Here is a 20936-nt window from a genome sequence, read left to right on the forward strand (position 1 = left end):
TTTTTAGAGGCACAACATATTGCTCCTCTGTCCTTGATGCGGTCGGTTTGCGGGTTCCTTCTAGGAACATTCGAAATTTTTCTACATTTAGCTGTTCTTTCAGTCGCTGTCCCACAGCTAGATGTGTTGTTGCTGCAAATTTTGTTTGCGAACTTGTAGACATTTTTAGTAAATCTAGTTTAAGTTTGAATTGTTTAGTTTGATAATTTTTGTACTTTTGGTTGCTTTTTACTATTTGCACTGTCTATTTAACTTGTCACTGGCTTTTGAGCTAAGTATGCAATTAGTTTTTTGCTGTTAATTGTTTTTAATTTTCCAAATACTTAACGTTTTTGACCTGTTATTATCTATGTGTGTATTGTCTTGATTTTTATTATTGTCTGTTGTTTGTTGTTTTTACATTCTCCGTGCTGACTCTGTAATTGGCCTCCGCTGTTGAGCTCGGCACGTAAATAAATAAAGCATTGAATTGAATTGAATTATTATTCCTTATATTATAAACAAATAATACATGTTATAAACAAAAGTAAAGTCGATAAAGTACATAAATATTATATTTATTTTAATCAAACAATACAAGGGGTGGGGGCCGCGAGCAAAAAAAGGTTGAGAACCACTGACCTAAAGTAACAGAAGCAAAAGACGAGTCTGTTTCAGAACTTCTGATATCGTGGCCAGTATTTACACCAGATGCCTAATGAATACGCACTAGATCAAGGGTACTGTCTTCTGAGGCTTAATTGCTTGACCTTTACTGACGTTTTGGGGGAACATTGGAAAAATTCTACCAAACTACACGGCGTAGCATCTCAGGAGACGGTACTCTTCATTGTCGCCGTCATGACAACTTCAAATCTGACAGAAGCCTGATATGTTAAAACTGAAGGAACCGACTTAGGTTTGCATCCAACTTATTTCTTCTCTTCACTGCTTTCCTATCAACAGTACTGACATGTGTCTGTGATATTATATTTAAGCATCCTGTTGCACTCTATACGATAAATGATATAATGATACAAACTCCGTCCCAAGTGCAAACAATATATTATGTGTCCTTGATCTTGCTCCTTCACACTACATGTTTCGGCCTCAGGCGGCCATCATCAGGTGTATAACACTCACGTTGCTGTCACACTGCACCCAGCCCAAAATTTAACATTTAAAAACACTTTCCTTCTTCTTATCAACATCTACTTCGTTGATATCTGTCTGGTTTGTAGATTATTTTACACACGTTAATTTTGACTTTCCTGTAGTAGCACTATAAAATCTTTAGTTTTAATTTTAAAATCCTTTAACATTTTTCTCTAAATTTTAATTTATTTAACTAAAGACATTATAGTGCTACTACAGGAAAGTCAAAATTAACGTGTGTAAAATAATCTACAAACCAGACAGATATCAACGAAGTAGATGTTGATAATAATAAGGAAAGTGTTTTAAATGTTAAATTTTGGGCTGGGTGCAGTGTGACAGCAACGTGAGTGTTATACACCTGATGATGGCCGTCTGAGGCCGAAACATGTAGTGTAAAGGAGCAAGATCAAGGACACATAATATATTGTTTGCACTTGGGACGGAGTTTATATCATTATATCATTTATGTGTTTGTGGGATGGAAATGCTCCTAATTTATATTCACACGGTTTCTGATTCAAATCGCTCGTAGATTTCCCTCTATATTGACTGCGGTGTTATTAGTTTTTCCTCTGTCTCTCAAACATGAATGCTGGGGTCATGGGGCCAAATAAATTTAAAAATAAATCCCCATCTGAAGCAATAATTGTAGCAGATTATACATAGGAAGAGCCCCGTTGCTGGATCAAGGGAACACACGCGGCCACAAGAGTGAAACGCACCATAGACACAATATAAACACAACATTGGAAATATAAGAGGGACGACCCCCATATAGACGATCGGTACACACACAAATTTTAAATATGACGTACGAGATAAAAATTTTAAAAAGTTTTAAATATATAACTTTACTATTATATAAGGACGCGTACAAGGATAGTATTATTTGTGAACGGACATGTGAAGCAGGCAATGAAATAGTTTGACGGAACATTACACCTGAGGATGGCAGTATACTGCCGAAACATGTAGTGTGGAGGTGATGAACGATATTGTGTGCACTTGTAGACTGTAATACAAAATATACATTACGAATATGAATCAATGCAACAGGACGCTAAAATACAACATAGTTAATAGAATCTTCTGTTGTCTATCACCAGGGAAACGCTTCGTTGATTCTGCAATTCCTGCGCAACGGCCCACTGTTGGGACTACAATACCGCTATTGTTACTTTTTATGCAACGGTCTGTCCTAGCGTTTCCATGGTAGTAACTCTTCTGGATTCCAAACATTTGACATTATTGTTGTGAGTACCGGACTTACACATAATTTGATCCTTAAATTTCGCTATTCTGTGTATACCACATATCGTGTAAATTACCAATGTTGCAGTTCACTGTTTGCCATTCTGCTTTTTGAAATAAAGTGGGAAATGTATACTTGTGCATTATTCCGTTGAGAAAGTATGATGAATCAGTAATCTCAGATTCATTGGCGACGATGGTAAATCAAATGGTATATATATTTGGTAAGGGAGTGTGAGAAATATTTTGGTTACACATGTGCAAGAGAATGTGATGCGAATTCTAGCCATTCTTTTCCCAAACTCACAAAGGAATGCAGGCCATGTAACTTATATCTGGTGCCTCTAACAGGTCCTTCTTTGATGCGTGACGTACAAATCTCTTGCCTCTAGAACGTGTTTATCGTGCCACTGTCTAGCACTGTCTGCTTTTTCTGGGTCAAAGCCCTAACAGCGGACCCAGGAAAGGAATCCATTGCGAGGCAACGGACAATAAACACTCCCGTGCTAACAAACACGAGAACTATTGCTAGGCAACAGCTCGCTCAACACGTCGCTCAAGGTGGAACAATTGTTTGACATGTTTTCTGTGCTGTCCGTGCCGAGATTATGTAACGAGAACTAACTGGACTTTTTCGTTAATAGCAAGTGAGCAGTTGTATTTCCCGGTAACTGAGAAGAATTAGTAAGTACTATAGTTATTTGTAGAGCGTGTAAATGAATTAGTAAGTACTGTAGTTATTTGTAGAGCGTGTAAATTAGTGAGAGTGCTGTAGTTTTTAATGGCTAATTAAATATCAGTCAAAGCCCTGTGACTAGTTACTAACAAGCGAGATTATTATTATTGCTAGATGTACCCGGGCACGCGTTGCTGTGGCAGATCGAGTGAATTGCTTCCGCTTCGCGAGAACAGTTAAGAAAAGGAAATGAAAAACAATGAAAAATAAACTATACTCACGAAATGAACGACGTATAACACGTTACAGTATATTAATATTGAGTACAATTAATATTTTAACAACCAACCAACCTGTCACAGGTGTGACATATGTCACACATGATTTTAACATCATAAAGTCTTAAAATACATTTTCAGTGAGTGATGACTTTACGTTTGTATGTATGTTACGGCATTCTGCACACAGAATGATCACGAAATCGTGAATACAACAAAGAGCGGTATTACAGAACCGCATTTTGCGTGACGTAATAATTTGATCCATTATCTAATTTGTATTAGTTAGTCTATGTATGACACATAGTGTGTAAAATACCAGATGCTGCAGATAAGTGATTATCATCCTGCATTTTGGCATAAGGTGGGAAATGTGTACTTGTGTGTTGTTCAGTTCAGAGTGTATGATGAATCAGTAATCTCAGATTCCATGACGATGATAGTAAATCGAAGGACATATTTATTAGGGAAGGCAGCGTGAGAAATATTTTGGTCACACATGTGCAAGAGAATGTGATGGAAATTCTAGCCATCCTTTTCCCAAACTCACAATCGAATGTAGGCTACGTAACTTACCTCTGATACTGCAAGTAACTTCTGATAGATATTTGCACTAGTATTTAATAGTGGGACTTAGTATACAAATGTGTTATATTCGGTTAAAAATCTCCATAAGAACACGCACGAGATCATCATTTATATATTATATATTTCACATATTTATTATACATAATCCGCAGATAGTTACTATAGGATTCTGACGATGGTGTATAACACACTGATATGTTGGGTTTTTGGACTTTATCCATCGTCCTGGTTTTTAAGATAACAAATAAAAACACGACGTTTCGGAAACTGGATCTGTTTCCGTCCTCAGGTGAAGGAAAAGGGACCACTGGACCAGTGATTGAGGCTAGCTCTTTCTAACGGACCCAACAGAATAGGTGTTTCCCTTTTCCTTCACCTGAGGACGGAAACAGATCCAGTTTCCGAAACGTCGTGTTTTTATTTGTTATCTTAAAAACCAGGACGATGGATAAAGTCCAAAAACCCAACATATCAATAATCCGCAGAGTCTGCTATAAATATATATGTTCAAAAAGGACTAACTCGTGAATGAATTGTGCCCAGTGGCGTAACTCATGCTCGTTTTTGTTTTCAATTAGGTATCATTTGAATGCTTGTATTGGGTGCATCTTTTCAGTCTATGTGTAGTTTCGATATTGTTTACTGCTAGAGCAGTAGCGTTGTTTCGTAATTTTCTTAAGTATTTTTTATTCCACATTTTTAATTCACTGAGTACTGTGTTCATTTGTAGACCTTCATGGATCCCATGATTCTTTATGTACCAAGGTGTGTTCAGAATGGATCGGAGAGTCTCTGATTTAAAGCGCTGGGGGATTTCGATTTTGGACTTAGGGGCTGTTCCCCATAGCTGAAATGAATTCCGTAAGTGCATATGGGTTTGAGAACTGCTTTGGGTAGGAGCTGTTGCTTTATATTGGTGGTGTTGATCTTCCGAGCAGCCAGTGCATTTGTTTCGCTTTTTAGTTGAGTGTTTTCTTTTGGTTTTGATGTGCTTTGCCCAACTCAGGTTTCTATCGAGATGTATGCCCAGACATTTCACTTATTTCTGGGGTTGTTCAACATGGTCCATTTGCACTGTCGGACAGGTTTGATTGCGTAGGGTGAATGTAATATGCGTAGATTTGCTTCGATTTATTTTAATTCTCCACTTCTTCGCCTAATCATCGAGTTCATTGAGGCTATCGCTGGACCTTCATGTGTTGCTAAGATTGCAGTAACATCGGTGAAGGTACTAGCTGTTGTTGTGTTGTCTGATGTCGGGTGTTCGCTTGTGGAGATAGGATACAGGACAGATACAAAGACACTTCCTTGCCGTACACCTGCTTCTGTTTTCCTTAAGTTTGTGATTTCGTCGTTGAATTTCATTTGAAAGAGCTCTCAGTTAGATGTGATTATAATATTCTGTAATATGTATAGGGAAGGATTTCTCTGATTTTGAACAAGAGGCCTGGGTGCCATATTTTATTAAGTTCTTGTGAGATGTCTAGGAACACTGCAGATCAGTACTGTGTTTTTTCTGAAGTTCCTCTTATTTTATCTGTAATTCGGTGTATTTCTTCTATGGTAGAGTGTTTCTGTCAAAATCCACACTTATGATCCGACAGAATTCTGTTTCCTTCCAGTATCGGGCGTAATCTCTTGAAATTGTTTTGTCGAAGATTTTCTCATTATTGGTTGTAACCTGATAGGTCTATATGAGCTTGCTTCTTCTGGCGGTTTTCCAGGTTTTGTGATCATTATAATATTTGCGACTTTCCACTGAACTGGAAAGCATTCCGTCTTAAGAATTGAGTTGCATATAGTTGTTAGATGGACAATGCCTTTTTGTGGCATTTCTTTCAGCATTCTTCCTGTAATTAGGTCATATCCGGTAGTTTTTCTTGGGTTTAGATCGTTTTCATTACGTTTTGGATTTTCTTAGTGTGAGGAGTTTTATTGGTTGTTATTTGCAGCGGTTCATCCAGCGCTTTGTTGATTTCTATTTCGAGGTCTTCCTTTTGTGGCAGTTCATTTGGTCTGAATGTCTTTGCTAAGTGTCCTGCAAAAGTGTTCGCTTTCTCTATCACGTCGTTCCCAGGCTTTGTCTGCGTTTCTGATTGCTGAGATGCGTTGTGTCAGTTATTTTAATTGTTTTGTTTTGTTTTTAATACGTGTAGTTTGGGGGGGGGGGGGGAGTCCAACTGGGTTCTCTCGGCACGGCGGCCACTGCTTGACCTATTGTACCTGCCCAGGGTAAATATGATGATGGAGAATTTGGTGGAATGAAGATTGGCAGGGGAAACCGAAGTACTCGGAGAAAACCCGCCCTAGTGCCACTTTGTCCACCACAAATCCCAGTTGACCAGATCCGGGATCGAACCCGAGCCGCCGCGGTGGGAAGCCAGCGACTAACCGCTTGAGCTATGGCGCAATCGTTCTATTGCTTTCCTGGGTGAATAGTCGGTGTCAGCTGTCGTTGTTAATGTTTGAAATTGTGCCTGAAATATTTCTTCTTTGATCCTTTTTATTTTGCCTTTAAATTTTCTAGCCGCTTCGTAGTACCCGCGTTTATCTTCTGGATGCCGACTTAACTACCATCTTCTTCTAAGACGTTGGTTTTCCTTAATTTTGTCCTTGACCTCTCATAGATATTCCGCATATTCAGTTTCACGTTTGTCGCCTGGTGTTGCTCTCCAAACTGTCTTCTTTATTACGTTAGTGAATTTTGCAACAGCACCTTCAACGTCTTTCTCTGTTTTGAGGGGGATGTTGAGTCATAAATTTTCTTCGATTTAAATTCTGAACTCTTCCCAGTTTGTCTGGCTATTGTGCAGTTTTGATGATTTTTGGTGAGTTTTAATATTCGTAGGTATGATGACGATTACCGGGGTGTGGTCTGATGCGATCACTATATTGGTTCTTACGTCTGTGAAGTTATGCGAAAGTCTTGGAGTTTTGTTTATATCTGTTGGCCAATAAGTTGGTTTGTCTGTGGATATTATTTCTAGTTGTTTTTCTTGCGTGGTTTTATATAGTTCACGACCTTTAGGACTGATTAAGCGGGAACCCCATTATTGGTGTTTGGCGTTGAAATCACCTCCAAACAGAAATCTGTGTCATAACGAGTCGTTGAAGGAATTGTATTGTTCATTTTAATTGTGTGGCGGTGGGAGGGGGCTGAGATGGTAAAACTTCCATCCCAGTCTTCGATGCTTATATTCGTTGCCAGAGTGTGGTCCGTTTCATATTTGGCAATTTCGTAATGTTTTATGTCTTTTCTTTTGATTATTGCTGAATCTGCATGGGCTCTCCCATCCGGAAGGTTGGTAGCCTATGTGATATAGTTTGGGATATTTACATAGTTTCGTTCCGCACAGTGGGTTTCGAATACCAGTAGGGTGTCTGTTTTCTGGGTGTTGAGAAATACTTCCACTTCTTTTATGCGTTGGGTCAAGTGTTTGCATTCCATTCCTGTACGTTGTATACGTGAATTATTTTACCAGATTGTTAAGTGCGGCGGTGAGGATATTCATGAGCGTCCTCATTTGTTCCTCTTGCTTGGACAAAATTGTTTCAAACCTTGTGAAGGAATCTTGCATTATTTTGAATAGTGAATGTTCGTGTGTGTTGTTTGTTGTGATTGATGGCGTTTCAATACTATTTCTGGTCTCTTGGGCGTGTCATTTTCGGTCGGCCTTCAGTTTCCTGCCGTGCTGCAGGGCTTTCACCCTCTAGTCCGGATGTATTTATAATACGAATACTTGCTGTTGGTCGGGGTGAAGAAAATCTTGTTCCTATGATTGTCTGATAGACTTTGCAGACTCTGTAGTTAGCCGGTGTCGTTCTCCACAATGTAGGCATGATGCTGGCCTTGTCTCTGATAGAGTGTATTTTTCAGTGCAATGTGGTTTTCCACATTTCCCATATCTTGGTCCATATGCGCAGTACCCCTTGTAAAGGAAGTACGCATGGCATCCCTTTCATTGCTGTATATTATTTCGCTTTTGGTGAAGTGGCTCAACTGGGGCTCTGATATTTCGTAAATATTCTGTGTGGTATTTTTCACTGTTGTTGGCTGCTGGTTCGATATGTAAGGTTTCTAATTTTGTGCCCTATTTGTTCAATATCTTCTCTCACAAAATCCTGCTGCACTGAGTGGTGTAGATTTCTGATTACCACTCTGTACGCATGTTCTTGACGAGATTTGTATGTGAGAAACTCAATGTTTTCCTCTTTTAGTACGTCTATTATGGTATTATGTTATTCCACTTTGCTATATGTTGCTGTCTCGTCACCGAAATGCAGGGCAAAATCATGACATTTAGACAGGACACATGTTTTGTGAATGTGGCACAGTTCAGATATTTGGGAACGAAGATAACAAATCAAAACCTGATTGAAGAAGAAATTAAGAGGAGACTGAACTCGGGTAATGCTAACTACCATTCGGTCCAGAACCTTTTGTCTTATCGTCTGCTGTCCAAAAACATAAGAATTAAAATATACAAAATTTTAATTTTGCCTGTGGTTCTGTATGGGTGTGAAACTTAGTCTCTGGCATTAAGGGGGGAAGACAGACTGAGGGTGTTTGAGAACAGGGTGTTGAGGAGAATATTTGGACTGAAGAGAGATGAAGTGACAGGGGGTTGGAGAAAACTGCACAATGAGGAGCTTCATAACTTGTACGCTTCTCCAAGTATAATTAGAATGATCAAGTCAAGGAGGATGAGGTTGGCAGGGCATGTAGCACGAATAGGGAGACAAGGAATGTATATAGGATATTGGCGAAAAAGCCAGAAGGAAAGGGACCACTGGGAAGACCAAGGCGTAGGTGGGTGAACAATATTAAAATGGATCTTAGAGAGACAAGGTGGGATGGTATGGATTGGATTGATCTGGCTCAAGATAGGGACCAGTGGAGGGCTCTTGTGAACACGGTAAATAAAATGCTGGGAAATTGTTGAGTAGCTGCAGAATTGGCGGCTCTCAAGATGGGCTCAGCTCCATTAGTTAGACTCTTAACTAATGGAGCTGTTAGAGTAAGACATTCCACTTTGTTATCTTTATTGTGCCGTTGTTGATTATTTTTAAAGTACAGTTTGATCTGTTGACTACCAGTTCAATTGTAGCTGTTAGTCGCTGCAATTTTTTATTTCTGGGACAAATTTCGATGGTTGTGCTGTATCTTTGTTTCTTGCTTCTTGCCCTCGGTCTCTGCGTGACTCAGAGATTCAGATTTATTAGCGATCGTTAGCTGAGTTGGGTGGTTGTTAGTATCTTGCAGGTTATTTTTTTCATTTCTGACACTTTTTGGTTCTGGTGTATTCTTTTCTTACCCCTTCTGCTGACTTCTTTCCAGGATATCCGGTCGTCATTACCATCGCTGTCGGTGCTTTCTTCTGGTTCTGAGAATTCTGCTGTTTGCGTTGACACCATGTGGAGAATAATTGATTCGTTGAGGTAGTATGGGTATTTGAGTATGATGTGGTACATGCTGAACGTGGGAAGCTTGTTGCTTGTGTTACGTAGGTTTACTAGATTATGAGTTGTCAATTTTAAGAAGTTAAGGAGTGTGAAATGGGAGATTGTATATGTTTAAGAGTTGTATGTAGTATGTACTTGTAGATTTGATTATATTTTTTTTGTTTTCTCATGTTGAGTGTATATCGGGGTATTCTTAATAGTGAAGTCACTTGGTGGAGCCGGAGCTATTCACAGATGTTTAACTTGTGGCAATTAGGTGGGATATTCTAAATTTTTATGGTGGCAGTCGGGTGCCACAACAAAACTGGCTGGCAGCGACGAGTCATAATAAGACTTAGTATGTTGCAATTGTGCGACCCAACAAAGTGGTGGCCACGCGGGACAGAAAAAGGATTTTTTGGGTTCCCACGGCGGATGGCCCTTTCGCCAAAACAAAATTGGTTAGTGTTGGGATTAGAATACGAAATTGCATGCCTCACGCCCGCTTGCGCCATAACAAAGTGGTCGCAGAGCTTACGGCACAAATTACGTGTAGATACATCATTTTCAATTACGACGTTTAAGTTTATTTTAGCGCCCTAAGGCAGCGTCTACTCGAGCGCACAAAATGCGTCCGTCGTAACGAATGTCTTGTCGTCCGTTGTAGAAATAAACAAGAGAGGCGAATGCTACGCTTTCTTCTGGCTCCATTGCAGACAAAAAACTGCGCACCGCATTCTGCACCTGTGTGGTGTCCTCAGGAAAGTACGTTCGTTACAACGGACGCATTTTGTGCGCTCGTGTAGACGCTGCACAAACAGGAACGGACGTTTCACGCACAACAGCAACGGGAATTTAAACGAACAGCAGAAGCGGGCATTTAAGTAGACTCCGAGCCGCTCAAGCTACCATGAAATCAAAACTCTGGCTTTTAAAGTTTGAGGGTGAAAAGACATGTGAATAATAATTTATTGCCTGGTAATCAAAGATAATTAATATATTTTTCTTTCATTCATTTTTCAGAACTGCTGAGGAAACATGGCTATATGTTCTTTTAGGTGGAATGTGCTTAAACATTTTGTGGGAATTATTTTTTCGGCAGTGGTTTGGTAAGTANTAGGATTTTGTCAATAATGAGCGCCCTTTCTGAAGAAAAAGAGGTCTGTCATTTGGCGTAGTCATTTCCGTCTATTTTCAATATGTTCTTAATGTTTACAATTCTTCATGTACATGACATGGTAAAATAACATACATATACATATACCATACATACAAGGCTTCTGTCAGCCTAGGCTGAGATCAGCACGTCTTGCCCCATCTTAAAAGTACCTCGCGTTGCAAAGCAGCCCAGTCACTTGAACGGTATACGCTTGACCATCGCCAAGTTCAGGCCTCTGTCGCTTCGATGAAAGTGGTAATTTCGAAAAGAGAAACTCCAATGAGCTTTCAGATTTGTGTCTGAAATCGAATCTATGTGTAGATTTTGGCTATTTATGAGCCTATAGCGCTGCCTCCGAATGCCGTTTGAATTAAACGCTATGAATTTGAGAGTCAGAGTCAAAATAAAAGTTACATTGCGACTGACGGTCGGCCAGTCTGTCTGTCTTGGTGTCGAGCCCCAGATGTTTATTCTTATCTCCATGATTTATTCTGACCGTCTTACAGTGCACACATTTATTCACCTCACTCTTCTCTCTCGCACTACATGTTTCAGCACCAAAGTGCCATCTTCAGGTGCTTTTCTATGTACGTCGAACCACTGCATTGCATGCCCTGTTGTCCTTTTACTAAAATGACTAAAATATATATTTGTCATATATAATGATAAATTTTAAATATTAAAACTGTTCAGGATTTGTCATTCTTATGTCGTACCTCAATACGCGAGTCACACCTACCTTCTTCTATCGGAGTATTCTTCCTACTTTCGTGTGTGTATTGTGCTTTGTGTTGTGTTGTTTGTGTTCTTGTGACTGCGTGTGTTATATTCTTTAGTCTTATATGAAAGTGATTGAGGGTAGCTCTTTCTAAAGGACCCAACAGAGTAGGTGTCTTCCCTCAAGTGAAGACGGAAACAGATCCAATTTCCGAAACGTTGTGTTTTTAGTTATTTCTAATCCGGACGATGGACAAAGTCCGAAAACCCAGTATCTCTGTATGAAAGTTACTGTCCTGTCCATCTGGGACGCCCTCTCTGACGAGAGGTCGAGTCTGTCATTTGTCAGTCATAGTCTGTATCACTAAGTCCATTGTCAGTATTTACATATATTTACAAATTTAATCTTAATTCTTATTCTATGTGCAATATATATACAGGGCCTGTGTCAGTCCAGGCTCAGTACAGCAGATTATGCCCTATTTCTAGTAGTATTCGCTACGACGGCAATCTCGTCACTTGAACGGTAGTATGCCTGACCGCCGGCAAGTTTAAGCCTCTTATACTTTTTATGTCGGGCTTCGCATTGTCCAATATTGCGAACATTCTCATTGTCATGATTTTGTATGACTTCTGCTTGTGGCCTGCATAATTTTGTTATACGTATATAATCGTATACGTAAGGGATTTTGAACGCCATGTAGAAATCGCGGACCGGTGTGCGTCTTGGAAAGTTGTTAATGGTGTGGAGAACATTGTTTTGCAGGCGCTGCAATTTCATTAGATGGGTGTCTGCCGCATACTCCCAGGCGGGACTAGCATAAGTCATTACGGATCTGACAGAGCTTTGTGGAGGGTCAGTTTAATGTTAGCGCTTAATCGCTCACTTTTGAATAGGGAATGATCTCTAATGAATGTTCTGAAGGTCTTGGCTTTGATCATTTCTATGTGCAATCACCATGTAACTCTCTTATTGAAGATTACACCTAGATATTTCGCACTATTTACAAATGGTATATTTCTTCCATTTAAAGTAAGACAAGACGCAGGCGGTTGACGACTACGAGAGAAGTAGACCCCATCCCCGTGTCTTATCTTCGTTAATTTTAATATTCCAGCGCCCACATCAGGGCTCCATTGAGCTGAGACCGCGCTGGAGTTTTCTAACAATAAAACCCTTCTTGCGGTCTGTCGCATACAGACAGGTGTCGTCACATGATTTGAACAATATGCGACAGACCGCAAAAAGTGTGCTATTCTCAGAAAACTGTAACGAGGTCTCGGTGCTACTGTGATGAAGATAAGACTCAGGCCGTCAACTTTTCTCACGGACATAGACAATCTGAGGCTCATCTTACAGGGAATGGATGGAATATCCCCTTTAAGAGTCAATCAAAATATCTCGGTGTTAGAGGATTGCACGGGGACTGCACACAGAAATGAATGACTCCAAGGCCTTCAGAACATTTATTAGAAACTATTCCCTATTCAAAAGTGAGCGTTTAAGCACCAACATTAAACTAACACTCCATAAGGTGCTGATCAGATCAGTACTGTCTTACGCTTGTCTCGCCTGGGAATTGGTGGTAGGCACCTTACTTACTAACTTACTTACTTACTTATTCATGGAGCTGAGCCCTTCTGGAGGACTGCCAATTCTGCAGCTACTCAAGAATTTCCCAGCATTTTATGAAACCCGAATGTTTATTACCGTGTTCACAAGAGCCCTCCACTGGTCCCTATCCTGAGCTAGATTAATCCAATCCATTAAATCATGTCCAAAGTTTAAGAAATGAAGTAATTCATACATATCCAAACGAACATACTTTCTGGTTGCAAGAAAGAAATATGCATTTGCATTAAAATTCGGTCCCTAATTATCACCCAGTAGATTCACATCATCGGCATAGGCCAACAGCTTATGTGTATCGTTTAATTTCAGTCCCACCTGGTTTCCCTGGACCTTCCTAATTGCATATTCTGAGGCAAAGTTGAGTGGCGATAAAGCATCTCATTGATTTAGACCATTCTGGATAGAAAATTTATCAGACAAATATTTACCTACACGGACTTTACTATACGTTTCGTTTAAACACATTTTAATCGACCAAACTAGTTTCACGGGTATCCCAAACTCTATCATTGTACAATACTTCCCTCCTAACTGAATCATAGACTTTCTTGAAGTCTACGAATAGCTGATGTACTGTCTCATCGTACTCCAATTTTTTCTCCAATATCTGACGAATGATAAAGATCTGATCTGTAGTTGATCTGTTACGTCGAAACCCACACTGATGATCCCCAATAATTTCACCTATATGTGGACCTAACCTTGAGAGAAGAATATGGGATAGAATTTTGTATGAAGTTGATAGCAGTGATATCCCCCGATAATTACTACAGTCAGTTTTATCACCATTCTTGTGATCTGGTACAATAATAGACTCCTTCCACTGATCAGGCAATTTTTCCTTATGCCAAAGAGAAGTAATTATATTGTGGATCTTAGAACGTAATATTTCGCCTCATGCATGAATAAGTTCTGCCGGAATTTTATCACTACCTGGGGATTTATGCCGTTTCAATTTTGCAATAGCAGGTGGTAGGCACTTACCTCTTAAAATTGAAACGTCTACAAAACAAGGTTCTGCGCACTATTTGAAAATTTTCAACGTGCACACGGCTTTTAAACTTCCATGTGTATACGCTTATACAAATCAACTGCGCAGGTAACGAGCAGGAGTCGCACAATATCATGAGAATGAATATCTTCGCTGTGTAGGACGATATAAAGGCAGACAAAATATACCAGGTGCTTAAACTTGGCGGTGGTCAATGTTAAGACCGTTCAAGTAAATTAGCTGCCGTTATGGCATAGGATACGTATGATAGGTATGATCTGCTCTCTAAAGCTTGTACTGACAGAGGGCTTGTGTGCAGTGCAAAAGTAAGAATATTGAATAGCATAATGTCAAGTGTATTTGTTACTGTAGATGGGGCTTGGGGCATGTACTGCCTTCGCTCGCTTGGAAACCGGGATCGTGGGTTCGAATCCCACTCAGGGCATGGATGTTTAGTTTGTGTGTGTGCGTTTTTCTTTTTGTGTACAGGTAGAGGCCTTGCGACGAGCTGATCACCCGCCCAAGGAGTCCTACCGAATATGTAAGATCAAGAAAAAACCGAAGTGAACGGAGAAGTTCATGGAGGTAGGCCTAGGCCCACTGGGGCTGTAGTGCCAAGGGAAAAAAAAGACGGGGCTTGGATTGGTGAATAGCTTTATTTACCGCTCAGAGGTACTAACTACAAATATTCATTACCACTATTGCTGATTTCCACACTGCGAAACACTCAGTGTATTTCCACTGCTCTTTACCTGGTAACGGCTATCCACAATGGCTGTTCCGGTGCAGTCTCTTCACTAGACGTTTCCTGGTAACGAATCTTATCAATGGAGATTATTCCGCTTCCGTTGCCCGCTGCTTAGTACTCCACAGATGAACCCTCAACTGCACTGCACTCACTCACTCGCTCCACAGAACACAGTCGGTCGAGTCATATAGCCTCGGAGCGGACCTACAACAAACACCGCCTGCATCACCTCATCTATTTTTGTGTGACGTCACCGCGCACGCGTAAGCTGCGGGTGCTCAGTAGCAGCGGTTGTTGTTTATAGTCACCTCTTAGCAAGGGGTCTATATGCTGCAATACAATACGTGTGAAATGTACACTTGACGAAAGGCCAAGCATATTCGTGGGAGACAAAGCTGTCTTCTTGTCAAAGAGGATGTTACTGCAAGCGTTCTGTTGAGAAGATCTCTGGTTGTGCGTCTCACGGGGCTTGACTCCAAGATGGACTGGCAGGAAACCGCCAGCCGTAAAATAACTCTGACTCTGACTTTCCGTATCTAAACATTTATATAACAAAATTTTGCAGTCAACAAGCAGAAGTACAAAATTAAGGGAACGAACATGTGTGCAGTGCAGGACAAGGCGAAGTCATACATAAAAAATATAAGCGGCTTAATCTTCATGGTGGTCAAGCTTACGACCGTCCAAGTGATTGTGTAACCGTTGTAGCATAAGAGACGCCGCCAAAACAGGAATGATCTGGTTTGCAAAGCCTGGACTGACAGGGGGCTTGTGCAAAAGGAAGAACTTTCAGTAACATGCTATATATGCAATACTTACGTTTGACAGAAAACCAAGAATATTCATAAGAGACAAACCCATCTTCTCGTCAGAGAGGATGTACATAAGCACTATGATCGCAAGGGTTCAGTTCAAAAAAATTCTCTTGTCGTAAATCTCAAGGGGCTTGACGCCAAGAAGAACTGATTGACGCTAAACCTCCAGTCGTATAGTAACACTGGATTCGACTTCTTCTTTTCATGATTTGTAAGTGAGCAGTTATAGTTCATAGCTCGCCATGAGGGATCTCACCTCTTAGCAGCCGTAACCTAGCTGCGACCAGTGAGGAGGATAACAGACTTTGAAAGATTAGTGCGTACCCTAGTTATTTGTAGAATTTGCAAATCATTGAGAGTGTTATGGTTATTTACGGCTAATAGATTACTAGACTAAACCCGGTGTCTGTTTACTAACAAGTGAGATTATTATAAATATTTTCCTTCTTTAAAGCGCTATATTTGAAATGAATGTTTACCATCACAAGACCTGATGTGTATACATGTATATCTCAGCTTTAATTCTCATTCTCTTCAGCAACGTTTTATATACGTTGTAAACTCACGTCGTTCTTGCACACATCACGCTGTGAACGGACTTCAACGCCGGCTTAACAACTTACGATCTCTTCTCTTGCTAGTTCATTGAATTCCAGTTCCAGCTGAAAAAAAAATGTATTCCCCGATCGAAGATCAGGTGTAAAATGAGTGTAAAATTTTACTTGCAGTATTAAAATGCTCTTTGACTCTGACCGTATTGCCGTGTGTGCTTCATAAGTCACAGACACGATATCCCCTTTCACCAGTGAGACTATCAGTAGATAAAAGCACACTGTTAATTCTGTAATTCTAGGCGTCAATACAATGGTTCCACAGTTGCTAGCATACATAATTTCGTACTAAATATGGGTTAGAGTAGTCCGTGGCATAGCACAAGTGATTAGTCGCTCACCCATCTTCTTTCACTGGGTTCCATCCCAGAAAATGCCTCTTAATATTTGTGACGGACAAAGTGGCACTGGGCAGGGTTTTCTCTGTGTGCTCCAGTTTCTCCTACCAGTTCTCATTCCACCACCTACCCCACACCTGCTCTATATTTCAGAGTTCCCGCTAGCTATTGTGAATTAATATCCGATTTTTTCGTGTATTCAGGCCAGTACGTGTAGTTAATTTTGATTGCACTGATCTAAACAGACAGTGAAATAACGCTGTGGGTTTTACGGGGTTGCCCTGCTCTTCTAAAGAGAAGAAATTGACGTTAGTTTAACAAGTGAGATATTTGGAGTGTGAATGTGCATCTCTGTGTTATTCACGTGTCGTTTTCATTTTTTTTCTTTCAGCATTTCAACGTGCCATGTGTTGTGAAAAAGTAAGTTTCAGAACAGCAAAAATAATTGCGTATCCTGTAGTTAGTCTGTAAATTGCTCCGTAATATGCAATTATAATTTTCTTTCTGAATGGGATATTGAAATGTTTTTAAGAGAGAGAAAGAGGTAAATTCAAATTTCTTGAACAAGTTTTCGAAAGTAACAAACCGGCATATATTCAGTTACAATTAAGTCTTATACGTATAACGCTTGCACTGATATGTGTTGCAGAATGAAGAGATTCTCCAGGATACGTTACTAAGCTGGACATGCGCGCCTTTTTACTATGGGTTGTAAGTATTTTGACAGGCAATGGGCCGAATTAAAGAAAAATTACCTGTCAGTTCCTGGCAAGGCCAGGGATTTTACTATTATCCACACCGCGAAGACCGGGCATGAGGGCCATCCATCCTTCTGTCCGGTCCGTACTTGTTCCTCGAACTGGTGTGAGGCGGCCCCTGTACAGGCACACTTGATATACTTTGAGGTTCCTTATCGCATCTGTAAGCAACTCAGACTATACAGAGCCACATGGTACCAGGATTAGTGAATCGTGAATTTGTCAACACGGGAAAGGAAGTTGCTGTTGACTGATTTTGTCAGTTCCGTCATTTGTTGGACAGTGGGAGAAAAGCTACGAATTTCTCGGTCAGGATAGTCACTGTCCCGGCCAAGATTCGAACCTGGTACGTCCCAGTACAAGTCAGAAGCACTGTAGCTTCGTAACCGAAGAGACTTGAGATCGGGACTCGTATTCTCGGAAGTTATGGGTTCAAATCCCAGTTGCGACGCCAGCAATCTCACTCATATTCTTCGGACCCTCAATAATAATTGATTCGTTGAGGTAGTATGGGTATTTGAGTTTGATGTGGTACCTGCTGAACGTGGGAAGCTTGTTGCTTGTGTTACTTGTGTTGCTTGTGTTACGTAGGTTTACTAGATTATGAGTAGTCAATTTTAAGAAGTTAAGGAGGAGTGTGAAATGGGAGATTGTATATGTTTAAGGGTTGTATGTAGTATGTACTTGTAGATTTGATCATATTTTTTTTTGTTTTCTCATGTTGAGTGTATATCGGGGTATTCTTAATAGTGAAGTCACTTGGTGGAGCCGGAGCTATTCACAGATGTTTAACTTGTGGCAATTAGGTGGGATATTCTAAATTTTTATGGTGGCAGTCGGGTGCCACAACAAAACTGGCTGGCAGCGACGAGTCATAATAAGACTTAGTATGTTGCAATTGTGCGACCCAACAAAGTGGTGGCCACGCGGGACAGAAAAAGGATTTTTTGGGTTCCCACGGCGGATGGCCCTTTCGCCAAAACAAAATTGGTTAGTGTTGGGATTAGAATACGAAATTGCATGCCTCACGCCCGCTTGCGCCATAACAAAGTGGTCGCAGAGCTTACGGCACAAATTACGTGTAGATACATCATTTTCAATTACGACGTTTAAGTTTATTTTAGCGCCCTAAGGCAGCGTCTACTCGAGCGCACAAAATGCGTCCGTCGTAACGAATGTCTTGTCGTCCGTTGTAGAAATAAACAAGAGAGGCGAATGCTACGCTTTCTTCTGGCTCCATTGCAGACAAAAAACTGCGCACCGCATTCTGCACCTGTGTGGTGTCCTCAGGAAAGTACGTTCGTTACAACGGACGCATTTTGTGCGCTCGTGTAGACGCTGCACAAACAGGAACGGACGTTTCACGCACAACAGCAACGGGAATTTAAACGAACAGCAGAAGCGGGCATTTAAGTAGACTCCGAGCCGCTCAAGCTACCATGAAATCAAAACTCTGGCTTTTAAAGTTTGAGGGTGAAAAGACATGTGAATAATAATTTATTGCCTGGTAATCAAAGATAATTAATATATTTTTCTTTCATTCATTTTTCAGAACTGCTGAGGAAACATGGCTATATGTTCTTTTAGGTGGAATGTGCTTAAACATTTTGTGGGAATTATTTTTTCGGCAGTGGTTTGGTAAGTATCGAAATGTCACATGTTATTGACTAGACAGGGGGTTTACATTGGTTATTAGATTTACTGAACTATTATTACTCGTTAACTAGAAATAATTATACTAGCCTCATTAATTGATATACTCTACAAATAAATATGGTACGCACTAAATCTTCTCAGTTAATTATAATTCTTGCTGGTCGTTACCAGATTAAATAAAAGGCAAAGTCACTATGCGACCGGTGGTCATTCGGTCAGTCCGTTTTGGTGTCAGTTCACCTCTGGCTTTCATGAGCAGATCGTAGTTACTGTTAGAGAGTTAGGATTTTGTCAATAATGAGCGCCCTTTCTGAAGAAAAAGAGGTCTGTCATTTGGCGTAGTCATTTCCGTCTATTTTCAATATGTTCTTAATGTTTACAATTCTTCATGTACATGACATGGTAAAATAACATACATATACATATACCATACATACAAGGCTTCTGTCAGCCTAGGCTGAGATCAGCACGTCTTGCCCCATCTTAAAAGTACCTCGCGTTGCAAAGCAGCCCAGTCACTTGAACGGTATACGCTTGACCATCGCCAAGTTCAGGCCTCTGTCGCTTCGATGAAAGTGGTAATTTCGAAAAGAGAAACTCCAATGAGCTTTCAGATTTGTGTCTGAAATCGAATCTATGTGTAGATTTTGGCTATTTATGAGCCTATAGCGCTGCCTCCGAATGCCGTTTGAATTAAACGCTATGAATTTGAGAGTCAGAGTCAAAATAAAAGTTACATTGCGACTGACGGTCGGCCAGTCTGTCTGTCTTGGTGTCGAGCCCCAGATGTTTATTCTTATCTCCATGATTTATTCTGACCGTCTTACAGTGCACACATTTATTCACCTCACTCTTCTCTCTCGCACTACATGTTTCAGCACCAAAGTGCCATCTTCAGGTGCTTTTCTATGTACGTCGAACCACTGCATTGCATGCCCTGTTGTCCTTTTACTAAAATGACTAAAATATATATTTGTCATATATAATGATAAATTTTAAATATTAAAACTGTTCAGGATTTGTCATTCTTATGTCGTACCTCAATACGCGAGTCACACCTACCTTCTTCTATCGGAGTATTCTTCCTACTTTCGTGTGTGTATTGTGCTTTGTGTTGTGTTGTTTGTGTTCTTGTGACTGCGTGTGTTATATTCTTTAGTCTTATATGAAAGTGATTGAGGGTAGCTCTTTCTAAAGGACCCAACAGAGTAGGTGTCTTCCCTCAAGTGAAGACGGAAACAGATCCAATTTCCGAAACGTTGTGTTTTTAGTTATTTCTAATCCGGACGATGGACAAAGTCCGAAAACCCAGTATCTCTGTATGAAAGTTACTGTCCTGTCCATCTGGGACGCCCTCTCTGACGAGAGGTCGAGTCTGTCATTTGTCAGTCATAGTCTGTATCACTAAGTCCATTGTCAGTATTTACATATATTTACAAATTTAATCTTAATTCTTATTCTATGTGTGTAACGTCCTGGCGGCGTAGGGGGGCAATGGAGGTATCCCACCCGCTGCCGCCACTGTAATGCCGTGGTGCAGGGGGGCGTGGAGTCAGCCCGCCTCTGTCACCACCGTAACTCCGCATGTAGGGGCCGTGGAGGTATCCTTCCTTGCCTCCACCGTCACTTGCCCGGTAAGGAGTTATCACAATCATCCTAGCTCACCCTTAGCTAGGATTCTCCTGTTCGGGGTTTCCTTCTCGTCATACAAGCTGCCACCATCTATTTTCTGTTCTTTCAATTGTGGGGACTACTCCCTGGCATATAGTCTTAGCTCCTTCTTGACACTCCTCATATAGTTTACAGGTAGCGTCTAAATACTTTATTAATACACTTTATCATTATATCTTAAAAGGGCGTTGCTGTCGAGGCTACCATACTCTGCCTGTGTGGCAGGAGCTTATCCCTGTCTATTCTTATCGCCGTCTTCGGCTGCCACTGCTCCTGTGTCAGTTCGGCCCTCGCTCGGTCAGGATTGCTCGGGATCGGATGTGGGAGGTGGATTATAAATATGAATTACACTCCCGGTACATCCTATCCTATCTATTCTGGCTGTCTATTTACATTAATATATATACACGCTTGACATTATTTACATGTTACAAAGACTGTCCTTCAGTCTTGACTACATAAAGACT

General features: G+C 40.6%; 1 protein-coding gene across 2 annotated transcripts in view; it reads left to right on the forward strand.

Moving 5' to 3' along the window:
• Positions 1-3037: 3037 nt before the first annotated feature.
• Positions 3038-20936, forward strand: part of LOC111871672 — a 22892-nt gene continuing 4993 nt past the window's right edge. Inside the window, exons 1-6 of one of the 2 annotated variants that reach the window (XM_033754356.1) lie at positions 3038-3072; positions 9269-9369; positions 10396-10481; positions 16776-16804; positions 17034-17095; positions 18695-19248. In XM_033754356.1, the coding sequence (XP_033610247.1) occupies positions 9344-9369; positions 10396-10481; positions 16776-16804; positions 17034-17095; positions 18695-18809 (318 nt within the window). In that variant the 5' untranslated portion in view covers positions 3038-3072; positions 9269-9343 and the 3' untranslated portion in view covers positions 18810-19248. Of the gene's footprint in view, positions 3073-8946; positions 9370-10395; positions 10482-16775; positions 16805-17033; positions 17096-18694; positions 19249-20936 lie in introns of those variants that run through there. The other variant, XM_033754357.1, reaches the window with a different exon arrangement.

The sequence above is a fragment of the Cryptotermes secundus genome, unplaced genomic scaffold, assembly GCF_002891405.2.
Source record: "Cryptotermes secundus unplaced genomic scaffold, Csec_1.0 scaffold262, whole genome shotgun sequence".
Taxonomy (NCBI): domain Eukaryota; kingdom Metazoa; phylum Arthropoda; class Insecta; order Blattodea; family Kalotermitidae; genus Cryptotermes; species Cryptotermes secundus.